Source organism: Aquarana catesbeiana, linkage group LG09 (assembly GCF_042186555.1).
Source record: "Aquarana catesbeiana isolate 2022-GZ linkage group LG09, ASM4218655v1, whole genome shotgun sequence".
Classification (NCBI taxonomy): domain Eukaryota; kingdom Metazoa; phylum Chordata; class Amphibia; order Anura; family Ranidae; genus Aquarana; species Aquarana catesbeiana.
In genome coordinates this window covers 190,327,584-190,342,569 of record NC_133332.1, presented here as the reverse complement: position 1 = coordinate 190,342,569, position 14,986 = coordinate 190,327,584, and the positions used below count along the sequence as shown (strand labels likewise).

General features: G+C 39.2%; 1 protein-coding gene across 3 annotated transcripts in view; it reads right to left on the bottom strand.

Moving 5' to 3' along the window:
- The window catches only part of ATP1B4 (ATPase Na+/K+ transporting family member beta 4), a 162,755-nt gene that overhangs the window by 124,806 nt on the left and 22,963 nt on the right, over positions 1–14,986 (bottom strand). The window contains exons 1-2 of one of the 3 annotated variants that reach the window (XM_073599447.1): positions 9,474–9,827; positions 3,569–3,617 (exon numbers count right to left, since the gene is read on the bottom strand). In XM_073599447.1, the coding sequence (XP_073455548.1) occupies positions 3,569–3,616 (48 nt within the window). In that variant the 5' untranslated portion in view covers position 3,617; positions 9,474–9,827. Of the gene's footprint in view, positions 1–3,568; positions 3,618–9,473; positions 9,828–14,986 lie in introns of those variants that run through there. The other 2 variants (XM_073599445.1, XM_073599446.1) reach the window with 2 other exon arrangements.

The following is a 14,986-nucleotide window of genomic DNA, read 5'->3' as shown; positions in this document are numbered from 1 at the left end:
TGTGTTTCAAACTTTATCATACCCGGGATATCTACTAGACTCTGGTTTGGACAGATTTAAGTGTGTTATTGTTAAGATTTACAGACCTACAATATAAAACGCCAAATTTCCATGCAAAATAATTGTACCGCTTTCAGCACCTAAAATCCGAAATAATCATACCGCCAGGGAGGTTACGTGGCTAGGTTCCCACTTTTAAATTGTACTACCAATTTACCTACTTGTAACAAGTGTTTAAGTTAAAATTCATTCATATAAATGCTACCAAGCTAAACAATTTGTCTACCTTCAGTGATACCAGCTGCTTTCAGGAGGACCTGAATGATGGCTAATGACATTCCAGCATAGTAAAAAAAAGTCGCAGCTGAGTCTTTGCACCATGCCAAGTAAGAAATGAAAGCAAACAATGTCCCAGGAGTGAATCCAACACAGCAAATATGTCCTGGTATTGCTGGCTGTGATACTGACCTGCTAGAACTGGCTGTAGCCTGTGATAATGTGTAGCATCAAGCAATTCTGGAACAGGTAATCAGCTGTGTATAAAATTACATCACACTGTCTAATGATGGAACAAATATATATTTTCCATTTTATGAATCTTAATCTATTCTAATCTGGAACTATGGGCAAAATAAAAAGTCACACATAAGATGCAAGCTGTAGTCTGTTATTTTTCAACTTCCTTTAACATATCAAGCTGTCCAGTAAAAATGGCAGTTAAAGGGTTGAGATCTATTATATTACACTGGCAGGGGTGCTTACAATAGTCAGCTTGTATTCATTTAGTTAAAATGGTTATAAAGGCATTTTTTTTTCCTTAATGTATTCCCTGCATTAAAGTGATTGTAAACCATCACCTTGTAAAATAATCCAGTCAGTTTAAAATATAAATGAAAGGGAAAACATTTGTGTATAGATTTGTTCAAAAATAAGCTTTGCTCAAATTGCACAACATATAAACACATGTAACAAAATTAATAAACCAAAAGAAAGATGATCTAAATTCAATGGATGTGCCAATAGCCAATTTAGATCAAACCAGTGAGAGCACTTTTATTGGATTATTTATGTTTCTGGACTTATTCTCACTGGTTTGATCTAAATTGGCTATGGGCACATCCAAAGTTATTAGATCATCTTTCTTTGGTTTATTCATTTTGTTATATGTGTTTATATGTTATGCAATTTGAGCGCAGCTTATTTTTGAACAAGTTTTTAGCACTGTGTTAGTATCTCACTGAATAGCTGCTGCTGGGCCATGGTTTAGGGTATAAGCGCAGTTATTTTACATTTACATTTGTGTATAGATATTAAAAAACATTATCAATGCCTTTTTTTCCCCTTTTTTTATAAGTGATCACTTTCCCTCTTTTCTCATTTGCATAAAAGCTGGGGGGAGGAGAACAGCAGCAGACTGATCTTCCCAGTGAAAGGCTGTGCAGGGTCTGACCATTGAAGGAGAGCACACTGAGTTTCCAGCATACCTAGAGAACTGATTACCCTGTGATCTCCTGCTTAGCGTGGTCAGTTTTTAATAGGAAAGCAGAGGTACCAGCAGGAACACCAGGGATTTCAAATAAAGGAAGCAATACAAAGAGAACAGGAGACTTTCTCATACAAGTACATGGTACAGCAGGCACATATCAGGAATACAAAATGTTGGGGTAACAAACACTTTAAAGTAAAAAAAAGTCTAATGCCCCATACACACGATCGGACATTCCGACAACAAAATCCATGTTTTTTTTCCGGCGGATGTTGGCTCAAACTTGTCTTGCATACACACTGTCACACAAATCTTGTCGGAAATTCCAAACGTCAAGAACGCGATGACGTACAACACGTACGACGAGCCGAGAAAAATGAAGTTCAATAGCCAGTGCGGCTCTTCTGCTTGATTCCGAGCATGCGTGGAATTTTGTGCGTCAGAATTGTGTACACACGATCGGAATTTCCGACAATGGATTTTGTTGTGGAAAAATTTGAGATCCAGGAAATTCCGACGAAAAATGTCCGGTGGAGCCTACACACGGTCGGAATTTCCGACAACAAGCTCCCATCGAACATTTCCCGTCAGAAAATCCGATCGTGTGTACGCGGCATAAGAAAGTTCACAGCCCAGCTCTGCAGCAAGCCCGCACAAGTGCCATCAAAGAACATGGCCTGCTATGGGGGAAGAAAAAGCAGCGGACAGCGCTGGCTGGGGTGCAATATCACTGTATAGAACAGGTAAGTATAACATTTTTTATTTTAATGAAAAAAATTGTGACTTTATTATCACTTTAAAGTGGAGTTCCACCCATATAAAAGTCAGCAGCTACCAAAAGTGTAGCTGCTGACTTTTAATAAGCGGACAGTTGCGGGCGAACAAAGGCCCGCTCCTCTCCCCCTGCCCTCCGCGGCACCAGCATTCTGACTGTGGGCGCCCAGCTATGGCTTCACAGCCGGGCACGCCCTGCGCGAGCCGCATTGCGCATGTGCGAGCCACGCTGCGAGCTGTGATTGGCTGGGCAATCTTCTAGGACCTGTGACGTGTCCCAGAAGATTGCACGGAGGGATGGGGGAGAGGTGAACTTCCATCCGACGCCACAGAGCCCCGGGAGAAAGGTGGGAGCTGGATGATGGCTCTAAAAAGAGGGTATCCGCTCCCCCCCCAAAAAAATGACATGCCAAATGTTGTGGCATGTCAAGGGGTCACCTTCAGAAGTTCCATTTTTGAGTGGAACTCCGCTTTAAAACATTTATTCCAAAAGGAAAAAGCACTATTTTTCTAGCTGCTAAATAATGTTAGCTTAAATTAGGCTTTAATTTATTAGTCACTTATGTAAAGTCCATCTGACAACGCTGCTGTTCAAGTGTGTCTAAGTTGCTCATCCATAGATACAGGGGAGAAGTGAGTGTAACCACCTGCACCGCAAGCTGGAAAAAAAGAAGAGAAAAACAACAAATGCAGCCACCACATCTAATGAGCGGTAAGCTGAAATAAAATTTTTGTTTTCGGGTTAATAAATTTAAAGATGTTATAAAGTCTGTTTTACAGTAGCTGCTCTTTTACCGCATTATGTCTGGTTATATGGTGGCATTCGTATGTGGCAGAGCCCCTAATAAGGCAAGGAACCAGGCAATGGAGAAGGGGGGACAAAAGAAATCAACACTTCTGGAGTTGTTAGTTCTGAAGACACTTCAGTAGGCTCTACATCAAAGCGATGTATGGCAGTGTGGCATAAGAAGAGGTATGTATTTTATTTTATATTCTTTTTTTTTTTACAGGTACAGCAGTAGTAATCGTAACTTTAAATTTTGTGACAAAGTCACTTTAGTGCTTAGTTAAGATAACCTTCTGGATACTGGTTACTGTATGTCATTGTAAAATCTAAACTATATACTTCTACCATAAACCCAAAACATGCTTGTTATTCATTCTATGATTCCCTGCTTTATTACAGGACAACAATATACCTTATTCATCTTTATGTATGATCTTCAATATAGTGCACTATGTTGAGTGCAATACAAGCAAGGTCTTAAGCCCTTTTCAGATTGCGAGTACAGTTATTTATATACTCACCACTGGATGAAGAAAGATACCATGTTGGTCTAAGGAATTCCTTGTCATACTACAATGAAACAAATACAAGAAGGAAAATGGAATATGATCAGACACTGGAAGCATAATAAAGAAATCTCATTTTATATTCTGCTATACATTCCTTGCTCACATATGTTTACATTTCTTTTTTTTACATTTTTAATAAATAGTTTGCAAGGTTACATTCAAAAAGCCCATAGTCTGGATCACCTTGCTCACATATATCACAACATTAGTGAAGCTTGAGAAGGACAATCCTTTCTAATATTTTGAAGATCAGTATAAATATGTCTTATCACCTATTTAACAAAAATGTTTACATTTCTTAACCACCTCAATACAGGGCACTTACACCCCCTTCCTGCCCAAGCCATTTTTCAGTTTTCAGCGCTGTCGCACTTTAAATGACAATTGCGCGGTCATGTTACACTGCACCTTAATGAAATTTTTATCATTTTTTTCCCCACAAATAGAGCTTTCTTTTGGTGGTATTTGATCACCTCTGCGGTTTTTATTTATTGCGCTATAAACAAAAGAAGAGGGACAATTTTGAAAAAACACAATATTTTTTACTTTTTGCTACAATAAATATCCAATTTTTTTTTTAACAAATTTTTTCCTCAGTTTAGGCCGATACGTATTCTTCTACATGTTTTTGGTAAAAAAAATTGCGATAAGCGTATATGGATTGGTTTGCGCAAAAGTTATAGCGTCTACAAAATAGGGGATAGATTTATAGCATTTTTATTATTTATTTATTTTTTACTAGTAATGGCGGCGATCTGCAATTTTTATTGTGACTACGATATTGCAGCGGACACATCGGACACTTTTGACACATTTTTGGGACGCGCACCGGGTCCCGAGTGACGCAGCGGGCGTGCCCCCTAGTGGCTCGGGAGGGCGAGGACGTCATATGACGTCCTCCCAGAACAACAGAAGCCTCGTCCAGCCGTCATATGACGGTGGGCGGTGGCTTAGTGGTTAAAGTATATCTTTAGACAAGACCTTTTTTTTAGTTTTGAATAGAGTGGGGAGAGGGTAAGACACTCTAGTAAGCTTTCTATGCTTGCTGAGGCCCCATTTTGAGATTTGTGGGGAAATTCAAAATTTCCCTAAAATAAGAGTTGAGGGGGAATCTTCCTATTGGGGCACATGTTCCAAGGCCAACTGTCAGAGGGACATTCTCTTCATTTTGGGAGATTTTCACTAACTTCATGTTGCATCTCAGTGACAGAAAGTAAAGGGAAATTTTACAGACAGAAAAAAAAACCAGAGAGAAAAAAAATGGTAGGCGTTTTAACCCTTCCCTGCGCTATCCAAAACTAAAATAAAAATGTTGGCTTTTCATAAGCAGTCAAAGTAATAGTGAAACAATATAGCAGATCCTGAAAGATATCTGTTCCAGTGGCTGCCCGGCCATACGGAATGCAGGGGCGCCTCCCCCCTAATCTACATGAATGTGCCTGACACATGGATTGCAATGTTTTTTTGTTTTTTTTACAAAGCACGTGATTAGAGCCAGAGGCTCTAATTGGCTTCAAGAAGGGTGGGCTCGGGTCGCAGAGCACTGCGCCCCAAACCCACCTATTTGTGTGACAATAGAAAATTAATATTCGCTATTGTGTTCCTGATTCTCCTCCCAGCCAATCAGGGAGCGGGTCCTGAGACCCGACTGGCCCAGAGGAGAAGCACGGGCTTCCATTCGCCTTCCTCTCATCCGGCTTGTCACTGCACGTCATCCAGACGCACCTGACATTTCGGTTCGGCTCGGCTCCCCTGGTCTTCAGTCCCGCTTCCCTGTTGGCTTCCCTTCATGATCGTCAGGCACACCAGACCCTTCGACTTGGTCCAGGGTGGTTACACATCTTCCCGCATTCCGCGATATCACATCTCACCGGATACAGCTGTGTCCTTCACTTCAGGGGTAAGTGCAGGACTGGTGGGTGGATGGACGCACCTGACATTTCGGTTCGGCTCTGCTTCCCTGGTCTTCGGTCCTGCTTCCCTGTTGGCTTCCCTTCATGATCGGCAGGCACACCGGGCCCTTCGACTTGGTCCAGGGTGGTTAGACATCTTTCGGCATTCCGCGGCATCACAACTCACCGGATACAGCTGTGTCCTTCACTTCAGGGGTAAGTGAAGGGGTGTTGGGCGGATGGATGGGCGATTGATGGGGAGAGCACCAGCCGCCACTGATCTGTTCCTACCTTAACAATGCCCATGGTGTAATCCATCAATGGAATGCCAATGAACAACCTGAACTTCAGGGTATGGGGCACATATACAGTATCTCACAAAAGTGAGTACACCTCTCACATTTTTGTAAATATTTTATTATAACTTTTCATGTGACAACACTGAAGAAGTGACACTTTGCTACAATGTAAAATAGTGAGTGTACAGCTTGTATAACAGTTTAAATTTTCTTTCCCTTCAAAATAACTCAACACACAGCCATTAATTTCTAAACCGCTGGCAACAAAAGTGAGTACACCCCTAAGTAAAAAATGTCCAAGTTGGGCCCAAAGTGTCAATATTTTTTGTGGCCTCCAATATTTTACAGCGCTGCCTTAACCCTCTTGGGCATGGAGTTCACCAGAACTTTACAGGGTGTCACTGGAGTCCTCTTCCACTCCTCCATGACAACATCACAGAGCTGGTGGATGTTAGAGACCTTGCGCTCCTCCCCCTTCCATGCCCCACAGATGCTCAATAGGGTTTAGGTCAGGAGACATGCTTGGCCAGTCCATCACCTTTACCCTCAGCTTCTTTAGCAAGGCAGTGGTCATCTTGGAGGTGTGTTTGGGGTCATTATCATGTTGTAATACTGCCCTGCGACCCAGTCTCCGAACGGAGGGGATCATGCTCTGCTTCAGCAAAAAAAATGCAAAAATTAAGCTAATAAAGAGCCAAGCAGGTCCAGGATAGCTGAAAAAGGCTTCTGTAACCCCCAGGATCAATTTAAAGCCGATTATACCCTTAGAAAAAAACAAAAACCACCTTAAATTTATCTACCCAATTGATTCCAATGCAATTTGCTAAAATGATTTTTGTTGAAATCACAGTGAAATTAAAGAAATTAATTTAAAGGTGGGTACACGCGGATCAAAATTCTGCTGAATCAGACAAATTTTGATCTGTGCGTGGTCCTCCCTGTTTGACAGAGGTTGAATGACACTGTTGGAAAACTTTAATTTGATCAGCCACTGCAGCCAATTAGCTGCAGCACTGATCATTGTATTTTGACAGAGGAGGGGTCCTCAGTGTCAGAATACAATAGGACAGCGGGGAGGATTCCTCTATCCACCTCGATTGTGTAGATGAGGGAATCCATTTGTTTTTTCATTCAGTCCGCCGACTAAACAGAAAAAAATAGGTTTTTGTTTTCTCCTTTTTAGGAGAGGGGCTACGTGTCCACAGATTGTGGGGATTCAAGACCACATATTTGTTTAATTCATATGTGGATACATATGTATATTTTTACACTTCTATTTAGACACATGGTCTCGTTGAGAGAGATAAAGGAGACACATATTTGCATGTCTCAGATAACCATGCGTCTTATTCATAGATTAAAAGCTTGTTTTTCCACACAATATATATTTTTATCATAATATTCCTCCTTATACACATATCTCACAGTCGATGGACACATTGTTTACCACCTTTATGTATTTTCCTGAAATATTACGACACGTTTTGTAATTATACATACATCACTATTATTGTCACAGTTCTTTTTTAAATGTAAATCACTGCAACACACACTTTTTTAAGTTTACACATTAAATATATACACAAACATATATATATGTTTCCTTTTCAGCATTTTTTACACTGATATTCTTTTACTTACACTCACTATTGTTCACTTGTCATTTAATCATTTTTATTGCTCATTTTTAATTTTATTTTCACAATTTATTATTTTAATTTCATAAATCTCATAAAGTTTTTTCCGTTGCTTATACACATTTAATATATTTTCACAGGAATCTTTTATCTATAGCACTGGTTATTTATAGACAGGTGCACACACTTCTCACTGCCAGATCACACCTGGTTTAGATTTTGTCATTATTACACAGTCACATGATTCCCAATAGAAAATATAAATGTGGCCTTATTCCTTTTATTGTTAGCTATGAGTAAGCACTTAGCATAAGTGCGAAACGCGTTAGCTGATTGCCTGTACCTTCTGGCACAGTGTCTTGTATGCTATATGCTCCTGAATTTACAATAATTGGTTTTTGAATTATATCTTCCTGGAGTGCGGCTGTCTGGATTTTCTCACCTACTTTCAACATAAACAGAAAAAACTCCCTGGGGTCTGGTGCATCCCTGTGCACCGGTTCAGGTGCAATTCAGGTCCGAATCTTTGCCTGAATTTGCCCCTGAATCAGACCCAAAAAGTGTTACAGCAGTAAATGCCAGTAATGTAACTGCTATGATAATAAATTACTGGAATTGAAATTGGCAATAGCTGTGTATCCAGTAAGATATTTAACCCTAATGAGATGTTTAGAAGGCAATAAGAGCCAATTACAAAAATAAATTAATGCTAGCCATCATTTAGGCATAAAGCATGACATTACAGAAAGGCTGGTCACCTGTCTTTATCTTCTCTACTTTGTTAACTTTACTAGTGCAACATGGTTATAGTAAAGCATACAGTATAAGAATAAAATTGATAAAAGAAATAATAGCCCATATCTGAGCAGAAGCTTGATGTACAGGCAGCAGTCCATCACTGCTTACCAGTAGATTGTATAGGCTGTCAATAAAGACTAATAGAATTGGTTCCCCAGATGTAACATTGGATAATATGAAAGTTAGTTCATAGCAGGTCCCTTGGGAATAGTAAAAGCAAGAATCAATACCCTATGCGTTATCTTTCTTCATGTTCAAAATACACAATGTTCAATAGAATAGAACAGAATACAAGGCAAATGACAAACATTACCCCAAAACACAGATATGAACATGCAAACTATGATTCACAATTTAGCACACTGAATTTAGCACTGTATAGCAAAGCACTTGCCAGTTGATTATGTTCCTATAAATTGCTAACTTACAGTATTTTAAATAAAATAAACTGTGGAAAAAAGTTGGAGCCTGTGCTTTGTATATTTGTATTCCTTTACTAAATACAGTACAATATAATTTAATTCCATTAAAGCAGCCTTTCTCAAACGTTTTACCCTGGAAGGACCTTTAAAATATTTTACAGGAACCCCTGTTAAATTATATAATGCCGTCAGTTTGCGGTATATTAGCATAATCACTAAATTGTAGAACATTTTATATATAAGAAAAAAAAAACATAATATACCTAGCATATCTGATACACAATCAGGTTGATTTATTAAACTGGAGAGTGCAAAATCTGGTGCAGCTGTGCATGGTAGCCAATCAGCTTTTAACTTCAGCTTGTTCAAATAAACATTGACAAAAACAAAAACTGGAAGCTGATTGGTTTCTATGCAGAATTGCACCAGATTTTCCACTCCCCAATTTTACTAAATCAAGCCCAATGTTTACAACCTTCTTCACTATACAAGAATATATGCAGTAATAATCAAGAAATTAAATGAATAATAATAACAGAAAAGAAATGCAGACAGCAAAAAATGTGGTGTCCCCCGATATTAGATGTCAGTGTAAATATGCTCTCTTGTATTGCTGGTTAGTATATTAAGGAGATTCATTCAACATTGCTCATTGTTCAAGGAATCTCCTTGCATCCTCGAGAGGAACCCTGGTTGAGAAATTCTGCAAAAAAGTGATGTTAATATTACTAGCATATGTTCTAAGAAATAGTTGAAAAACTTAAAATGATTTAGATATAAATTTTGCACATTAGGCACATAATTGTTACCTTGTACTGTGTTATTGACAGAGGCTGGAATAGTGAATTTGAATAGTGTCAAATGGCAAGAGCAAATCTCATATCTTTTCTAATATCAATCTGGAATGAAGAGCTTCAAAGGAGAAGAACACAATCCGAATCTTGTAGACAGAGACTGTGAAATGGACATTCACTTAGAAGACCTGATCCTGGAGAACATGCAACATGTTCCTGTCAATCAAAGGGTCCCACGCTGGCAGTCAGTTCAAAAATTGTCACTATTTTTATCTCAACACATCCACCCTTGACAGAAAAAGACTTGTTTGCCCGGCCATTTCCCAGACAGAAATGAACTACCTAGGCTGGCACTGATATCGCTGTATTAGGGTGACACTGGGACAGAAATGTCAATTTATACTAGCTAGTACAGGTCTAATCAGGTTCAGGATTAAAAACTCTGCTTGGTAAAGGTTACACATGATATGGAAGGGCACTTTGAATGCCCTATGTCATCACACCTCTCAACTTTCTGACATGAGAAAGAGGGACACATTTTAGTACAAAGTACGGTATGCGGGCAGAGGACATATTCTTGTCACACTCCTGTTATGCTGACCACAAGAAAAGCATTATGCCAAAAATAATTGGTTAAATCCACAAATACTATTTTTTTTAATTGCCTCTTTTTTCTTTATACCTTCTTTTCAAAACAACAAGCACAATCATTTAGAGGAAGATTGAAAGGTTTATCAAACACTTTATAAAAATGATAAGTAAAATATATTTTATATTTTTATGTATTTTTATATTCATCAAACAAAAAAGGGGCAGAAGGACGTAAGAATTTTATTCCGTTTGAGGAACAAAAAGATTAAGATTTGGGAGTTATGAGTTATGATGCAATAAGCATTTTTTTTAACAGTATATATATATATATATATATATATATATATATATATATATATATATATATATATATATATATACAGGCATACCCCACTTTTAAGTACACCATGGGGTTTATTTACTAAAGCTGGAAAGTGAAAAATCAGGCTCACTTCTGCATAGAAACCAACAAGCTTCTGTGTTTTATTACCAAAGCTTAATTGAACGAGCTGGGGCTAGAAGCTCATTGGTTTCTATGCAGGAGTGAGCCTGATTTTGCACTTTTCAACTTTAGTAAATAAACCCCATTGTGTACTTAAAAGTGGGGTATGCCTGTATATATACACACACACACACACACACACACACACTACACACACACACACACATATATATATATATATATATATATATATATATATATATATATATATATATATATCTATCTATACACATACACATTTTTACTTTGACGTTTTATACAGTGGTTATGGCACCAGGTAGCTGCCCTAACCCCCAATATTTTTTTTAAACAGTGGGCGATCCTCTTTCACAAAAAACTTTCATAAAAGTAGTCCCGGCGGCAGTTTGGCTGCGGGATCACTTATGGGTAGCGGGAGAGGTGCCCCCCCCCCGCATCATTTCCCCCACTTACTGGAGCCGTCGGTAGTGGCGTAAAAGATCCGATCCAGTGGAGCGATGGGCAAGAAGTCGATTGAGGGCAGGATTGCCCCCACTCGACGCTATGTCCTTGGAGCAATGTTTGACGTAATTTCCGCCTAACAGCCTTAAAGGGCCACTTTTTTTTCATTAGAAAGTGTAAAATTACATTTTTTTTTTGCTTTTAAGTGTAAATGGGAGATCTGAGGTCTTTTTGACCCCAGATCACACAATAAAGAGGACCTGTCATGCTTATTTCTATTACAAGGGATGTTTACATTCCGTGTAATAAGAATAAAAGTGATCACAATTTTTTTTTTTTTAAAGGACAGTGTAAAAATAAAAAAGTAAAATAAGTAAGAAAAGAGAAAGTTTGTCGCCATTCCATGAGCATGCACAATTTTGAAGCATGACATATTAGGTATCTATTTACTTGGGATAACATCATCTTTCACATTATACAAAAAAATTGGGCTAACTTTACTGTTTTTTTTTTTAATTAATGAAAGTGTATTTTTTCCCAAAAATTGCGTTTGAAACACTGCTGAGCAAATACAGTGTGACATAAAATATTGTAATGACCGCCATTTTATTCTCTAGGGTCTCTGCTAAAAAAATATATAATGTTTGGGGGTTCTAAGCAGTGATGGCTGGGGGGGTCAGCAAACAACCACCCTCCCCCCCGGGTGTCCAATAGGATCCCCTCTCCTTTAAGCCAATCGGGTGACGGGTCTCACGACCCTCTTCCTGATTGGCCGGGAGGAGGATTAGTTTGAGAAAAGTGAATATTCATTTGCTATTCTCACACAACTGGGTGGGCTCGGAGCACAGTGCTCTGCGCCCCGAGCCCACCCTTTTTTGAAGCCTATTAGAGCCTCTGCCTCTAATCACGTGCTTAAAAAAAAAACACCCCCCCATTGGAATCCATGATTCGGCGCCCTGGATGTAGATCAGGGGGCTGGACGCATTGATAGGGGGAGCGGCGCCCCTAATGGACGGGTCACCACTGGTTCTAAGTAATTTTCTAGCAAAAAATACTAATTTAAACTTGTAAACAACAAATGTCAGAAAAAGGCCTGGTCCTTAACTGGTTAAAGAAACTAAATGTTTCTGAGCGCCAAAAATTGAAAGGGCTATTTAATTCATTTTTAATATTCACAGCAGATCTCCATCGAAAAGTCCTTCGGAGTTCAATCCGACGAGAAGTCCACTCATGTGTACGCGGCATAAGTAAACCCCCCTATCGTTTTCAGCCAAGGAAGCTTCCATCTTTGCCTCTGTTTAATCTACAACTGCCATGATGCTGCACATGTGATCAGTTATGACACCAGCCATTGGATGGTTTGGTTGAGAGCACAACAAATGGGAGTGGTACATTTCTGGCACGTGCCAGAAATGAAACTGTTTTATGGATGGGTTTACTTCCGCTTTAATGGCCTAGGCCAGAAACTAGGAAGCAACAGAAGATATGTTAGAAAAGGTTAAAACAAGAAATGATATTATGCTTAACAATCTATTTACTAATGCTTATAGCATAAGGAGTACAAATAGTTTACGCTGACTGAGAGAGTTTATTTCTGCTTTAGTCTTTGTTCACACTGAATGCAACTTTGAAATCATGCTACTCCACTTGAAGTAACACGATTTCAAAGCTGCAGGTCAGTGCAATTTCGGGTGTGACTTGCCTGACATCTGTGCGACTTCATGCACAGATGTCTATGCAAGTTGCACCTGAAATTGCAAAAAATAATGCAGGAACCTTTTTTCAAATCGGTGCAGCACCATGAAGTCAGAGTCACACCGATATAAATGGACCCATTTCCAACAATAGGGTGCTCCTTGTCATGCAATTTGGAACTGTCAAATGGCATGAAAAGTCGCAAGTGTGAACGGGGGCTTAAAGTGTATTTCCACTTTTGCAGCCAAATTGGGATATCACTTACTTGATATTTGTTACATGTTCCCATTAATATACAGTAGCATAAAGCCCCTTTCACAGTGAGGGACCGATCAGATCCGCCTGTCAGTTTTTCCTTGTCAAAAGAAGTTTATTGAGTATACAATATTATAAAGATACATAAAGTAAGTTTACAAGGATCTATAAAGTAAGCTCATTGTTTTACAGTAGGGTTTATATAGGTAAATATCATGAAATTTCAAATATTAACCACTTCCCTACCCGCCCATAGTCATATGATGTCCACAGATGGGATCTCCCATCCTGGGTGGACGTCATATGACGTCCTGGGATTCCCGGCCGTCTAGGGGGCACGCGCGCGCCGCCGGGAGTGCGCGCGCGCACCCGCCGCGTTCCTCGGGACCCGGTGCGTGTGCCCGGCGGCCGCGATGTCCGCCGGGCACCCGCGATTGCCCGTTAACCGGGCCGGCATGTGGATCTGTGTGTGTAAACACACAGATCCACAGCCTGTCAGCTCTGAGGAGAGCGATCTGTGTTCCCAAAACGGAGGAACACTGATCGGTCTCCTCCCCTAGTGCGTCCCCTCCCCTTTCAGTTAGAATCATTCCCTAGGAAACATATTAACCCCTCCCCGCCCCCTAGTGGTTAACCCCTTCACTGCCTGTTACATTTACACAGTAATCAATGCAATTTTATAGCATTGATCGCTGTATAAATGTGATTGGTCCCAAAAATGTGTCAAAAGTGTCCGATGTGTCCACCATAATGTCGCAGTCACCAAAAAAAATCGCGATCGCCGCTAAAAAAAAAAAAAAAATTTTTTTTTTTAAAAAATGCCATAAATCTATCCTGTATTTTGTAGACGCTATAACTTTTGCGCAAACCAATCAATATACGGTTATTGCGATTTTTTTTACCAAAAATATGTAGAAGAATACGTATCGGCCAAAACTGAGGAAAAAATGTGTTTTTAAAAAAAAAAATTGGGATATTTATTATAGCAAAAAGTAAAAAATATTGTGTTTTTTTCAAAATTGTCGCTCTTCTTTTGTTTATAGCGCAAAAAATAAAAACCGCAGAGGCAATCAAATGCCACCAAAAAAAAGCTCTATTTGTGGTGAAAAAAAGGACGTCAATTTCTTTTGGGTACAACGTCGCACGACCGCGCAATTGACGTTTAAAATGCGACAGCGCTGAAAACTAAAAATTGGCCTGGGAAAGAAGGGGGTGAAATTGCCCGGTATTGAACCGGTTAAACATTGGGTTCACGTAAACCTAAATTAAAGATATATATAATTTCCTTAGTTACTTTTGTAGGTATTTAAATGATTTATACCTACTATATATATTGTTTACAGGTAGAGTGTATATAGGTCAAATAAATTCTGATAATGAGCTTTAATCGTAAGGTGGAGAAAAGGAAAGAGAAAGAAGAAAAACAGTAGAAAGGCAGAGGTATGGTCCACAAGGTTGTCCCGCTCATCAGTTTATTATTCTTTTTAGTTCTCTTTGAAGCCTTAGAATGGGTGTCTCTGTAAGTCATTTAATCTGCTACCATGGCAACAGGACAGAGTCATTGAAGTTTGACAGGAACTGTTGTTTTATCCAAGGATGCCAAAGTTTTTCAAATTTTGGAATTTGATTTTGATCGATGGCTACCATCTTAGCATGGGACATTGTATTATTCATTCTGTGAATTGTTTCTGCTAGTACCAATGTAGGAGATTTCCATGCCTTGGCCACTGTTTGTTTTGCAGCCGTTATTAGTTGGATCATAAGTTTGAATTGAGAGAGTGTTAACCATTCCGGTTTTAGATTAAGTAAAGTTATATAAGGATCTGGTTGTATTATTTTTTTAAATATTTTAGATGCAATCAGAAAGACTTCCTTCCAGAAGGTTTGCATTACTGGGCACGTCCACCATATGTGTAAATGTGTGCCTATTTCTGGGCATCCTCGAAAACAAAGAGCTGAGGTATTAGGTGAATATTTTGCCACTCTAGCGGGTACAAGGTACCAGCGAGTTAGGACTTTATAATTTGTCTCCAGTGCTAAGATGTTGGGTGAAGATGACTTAGAT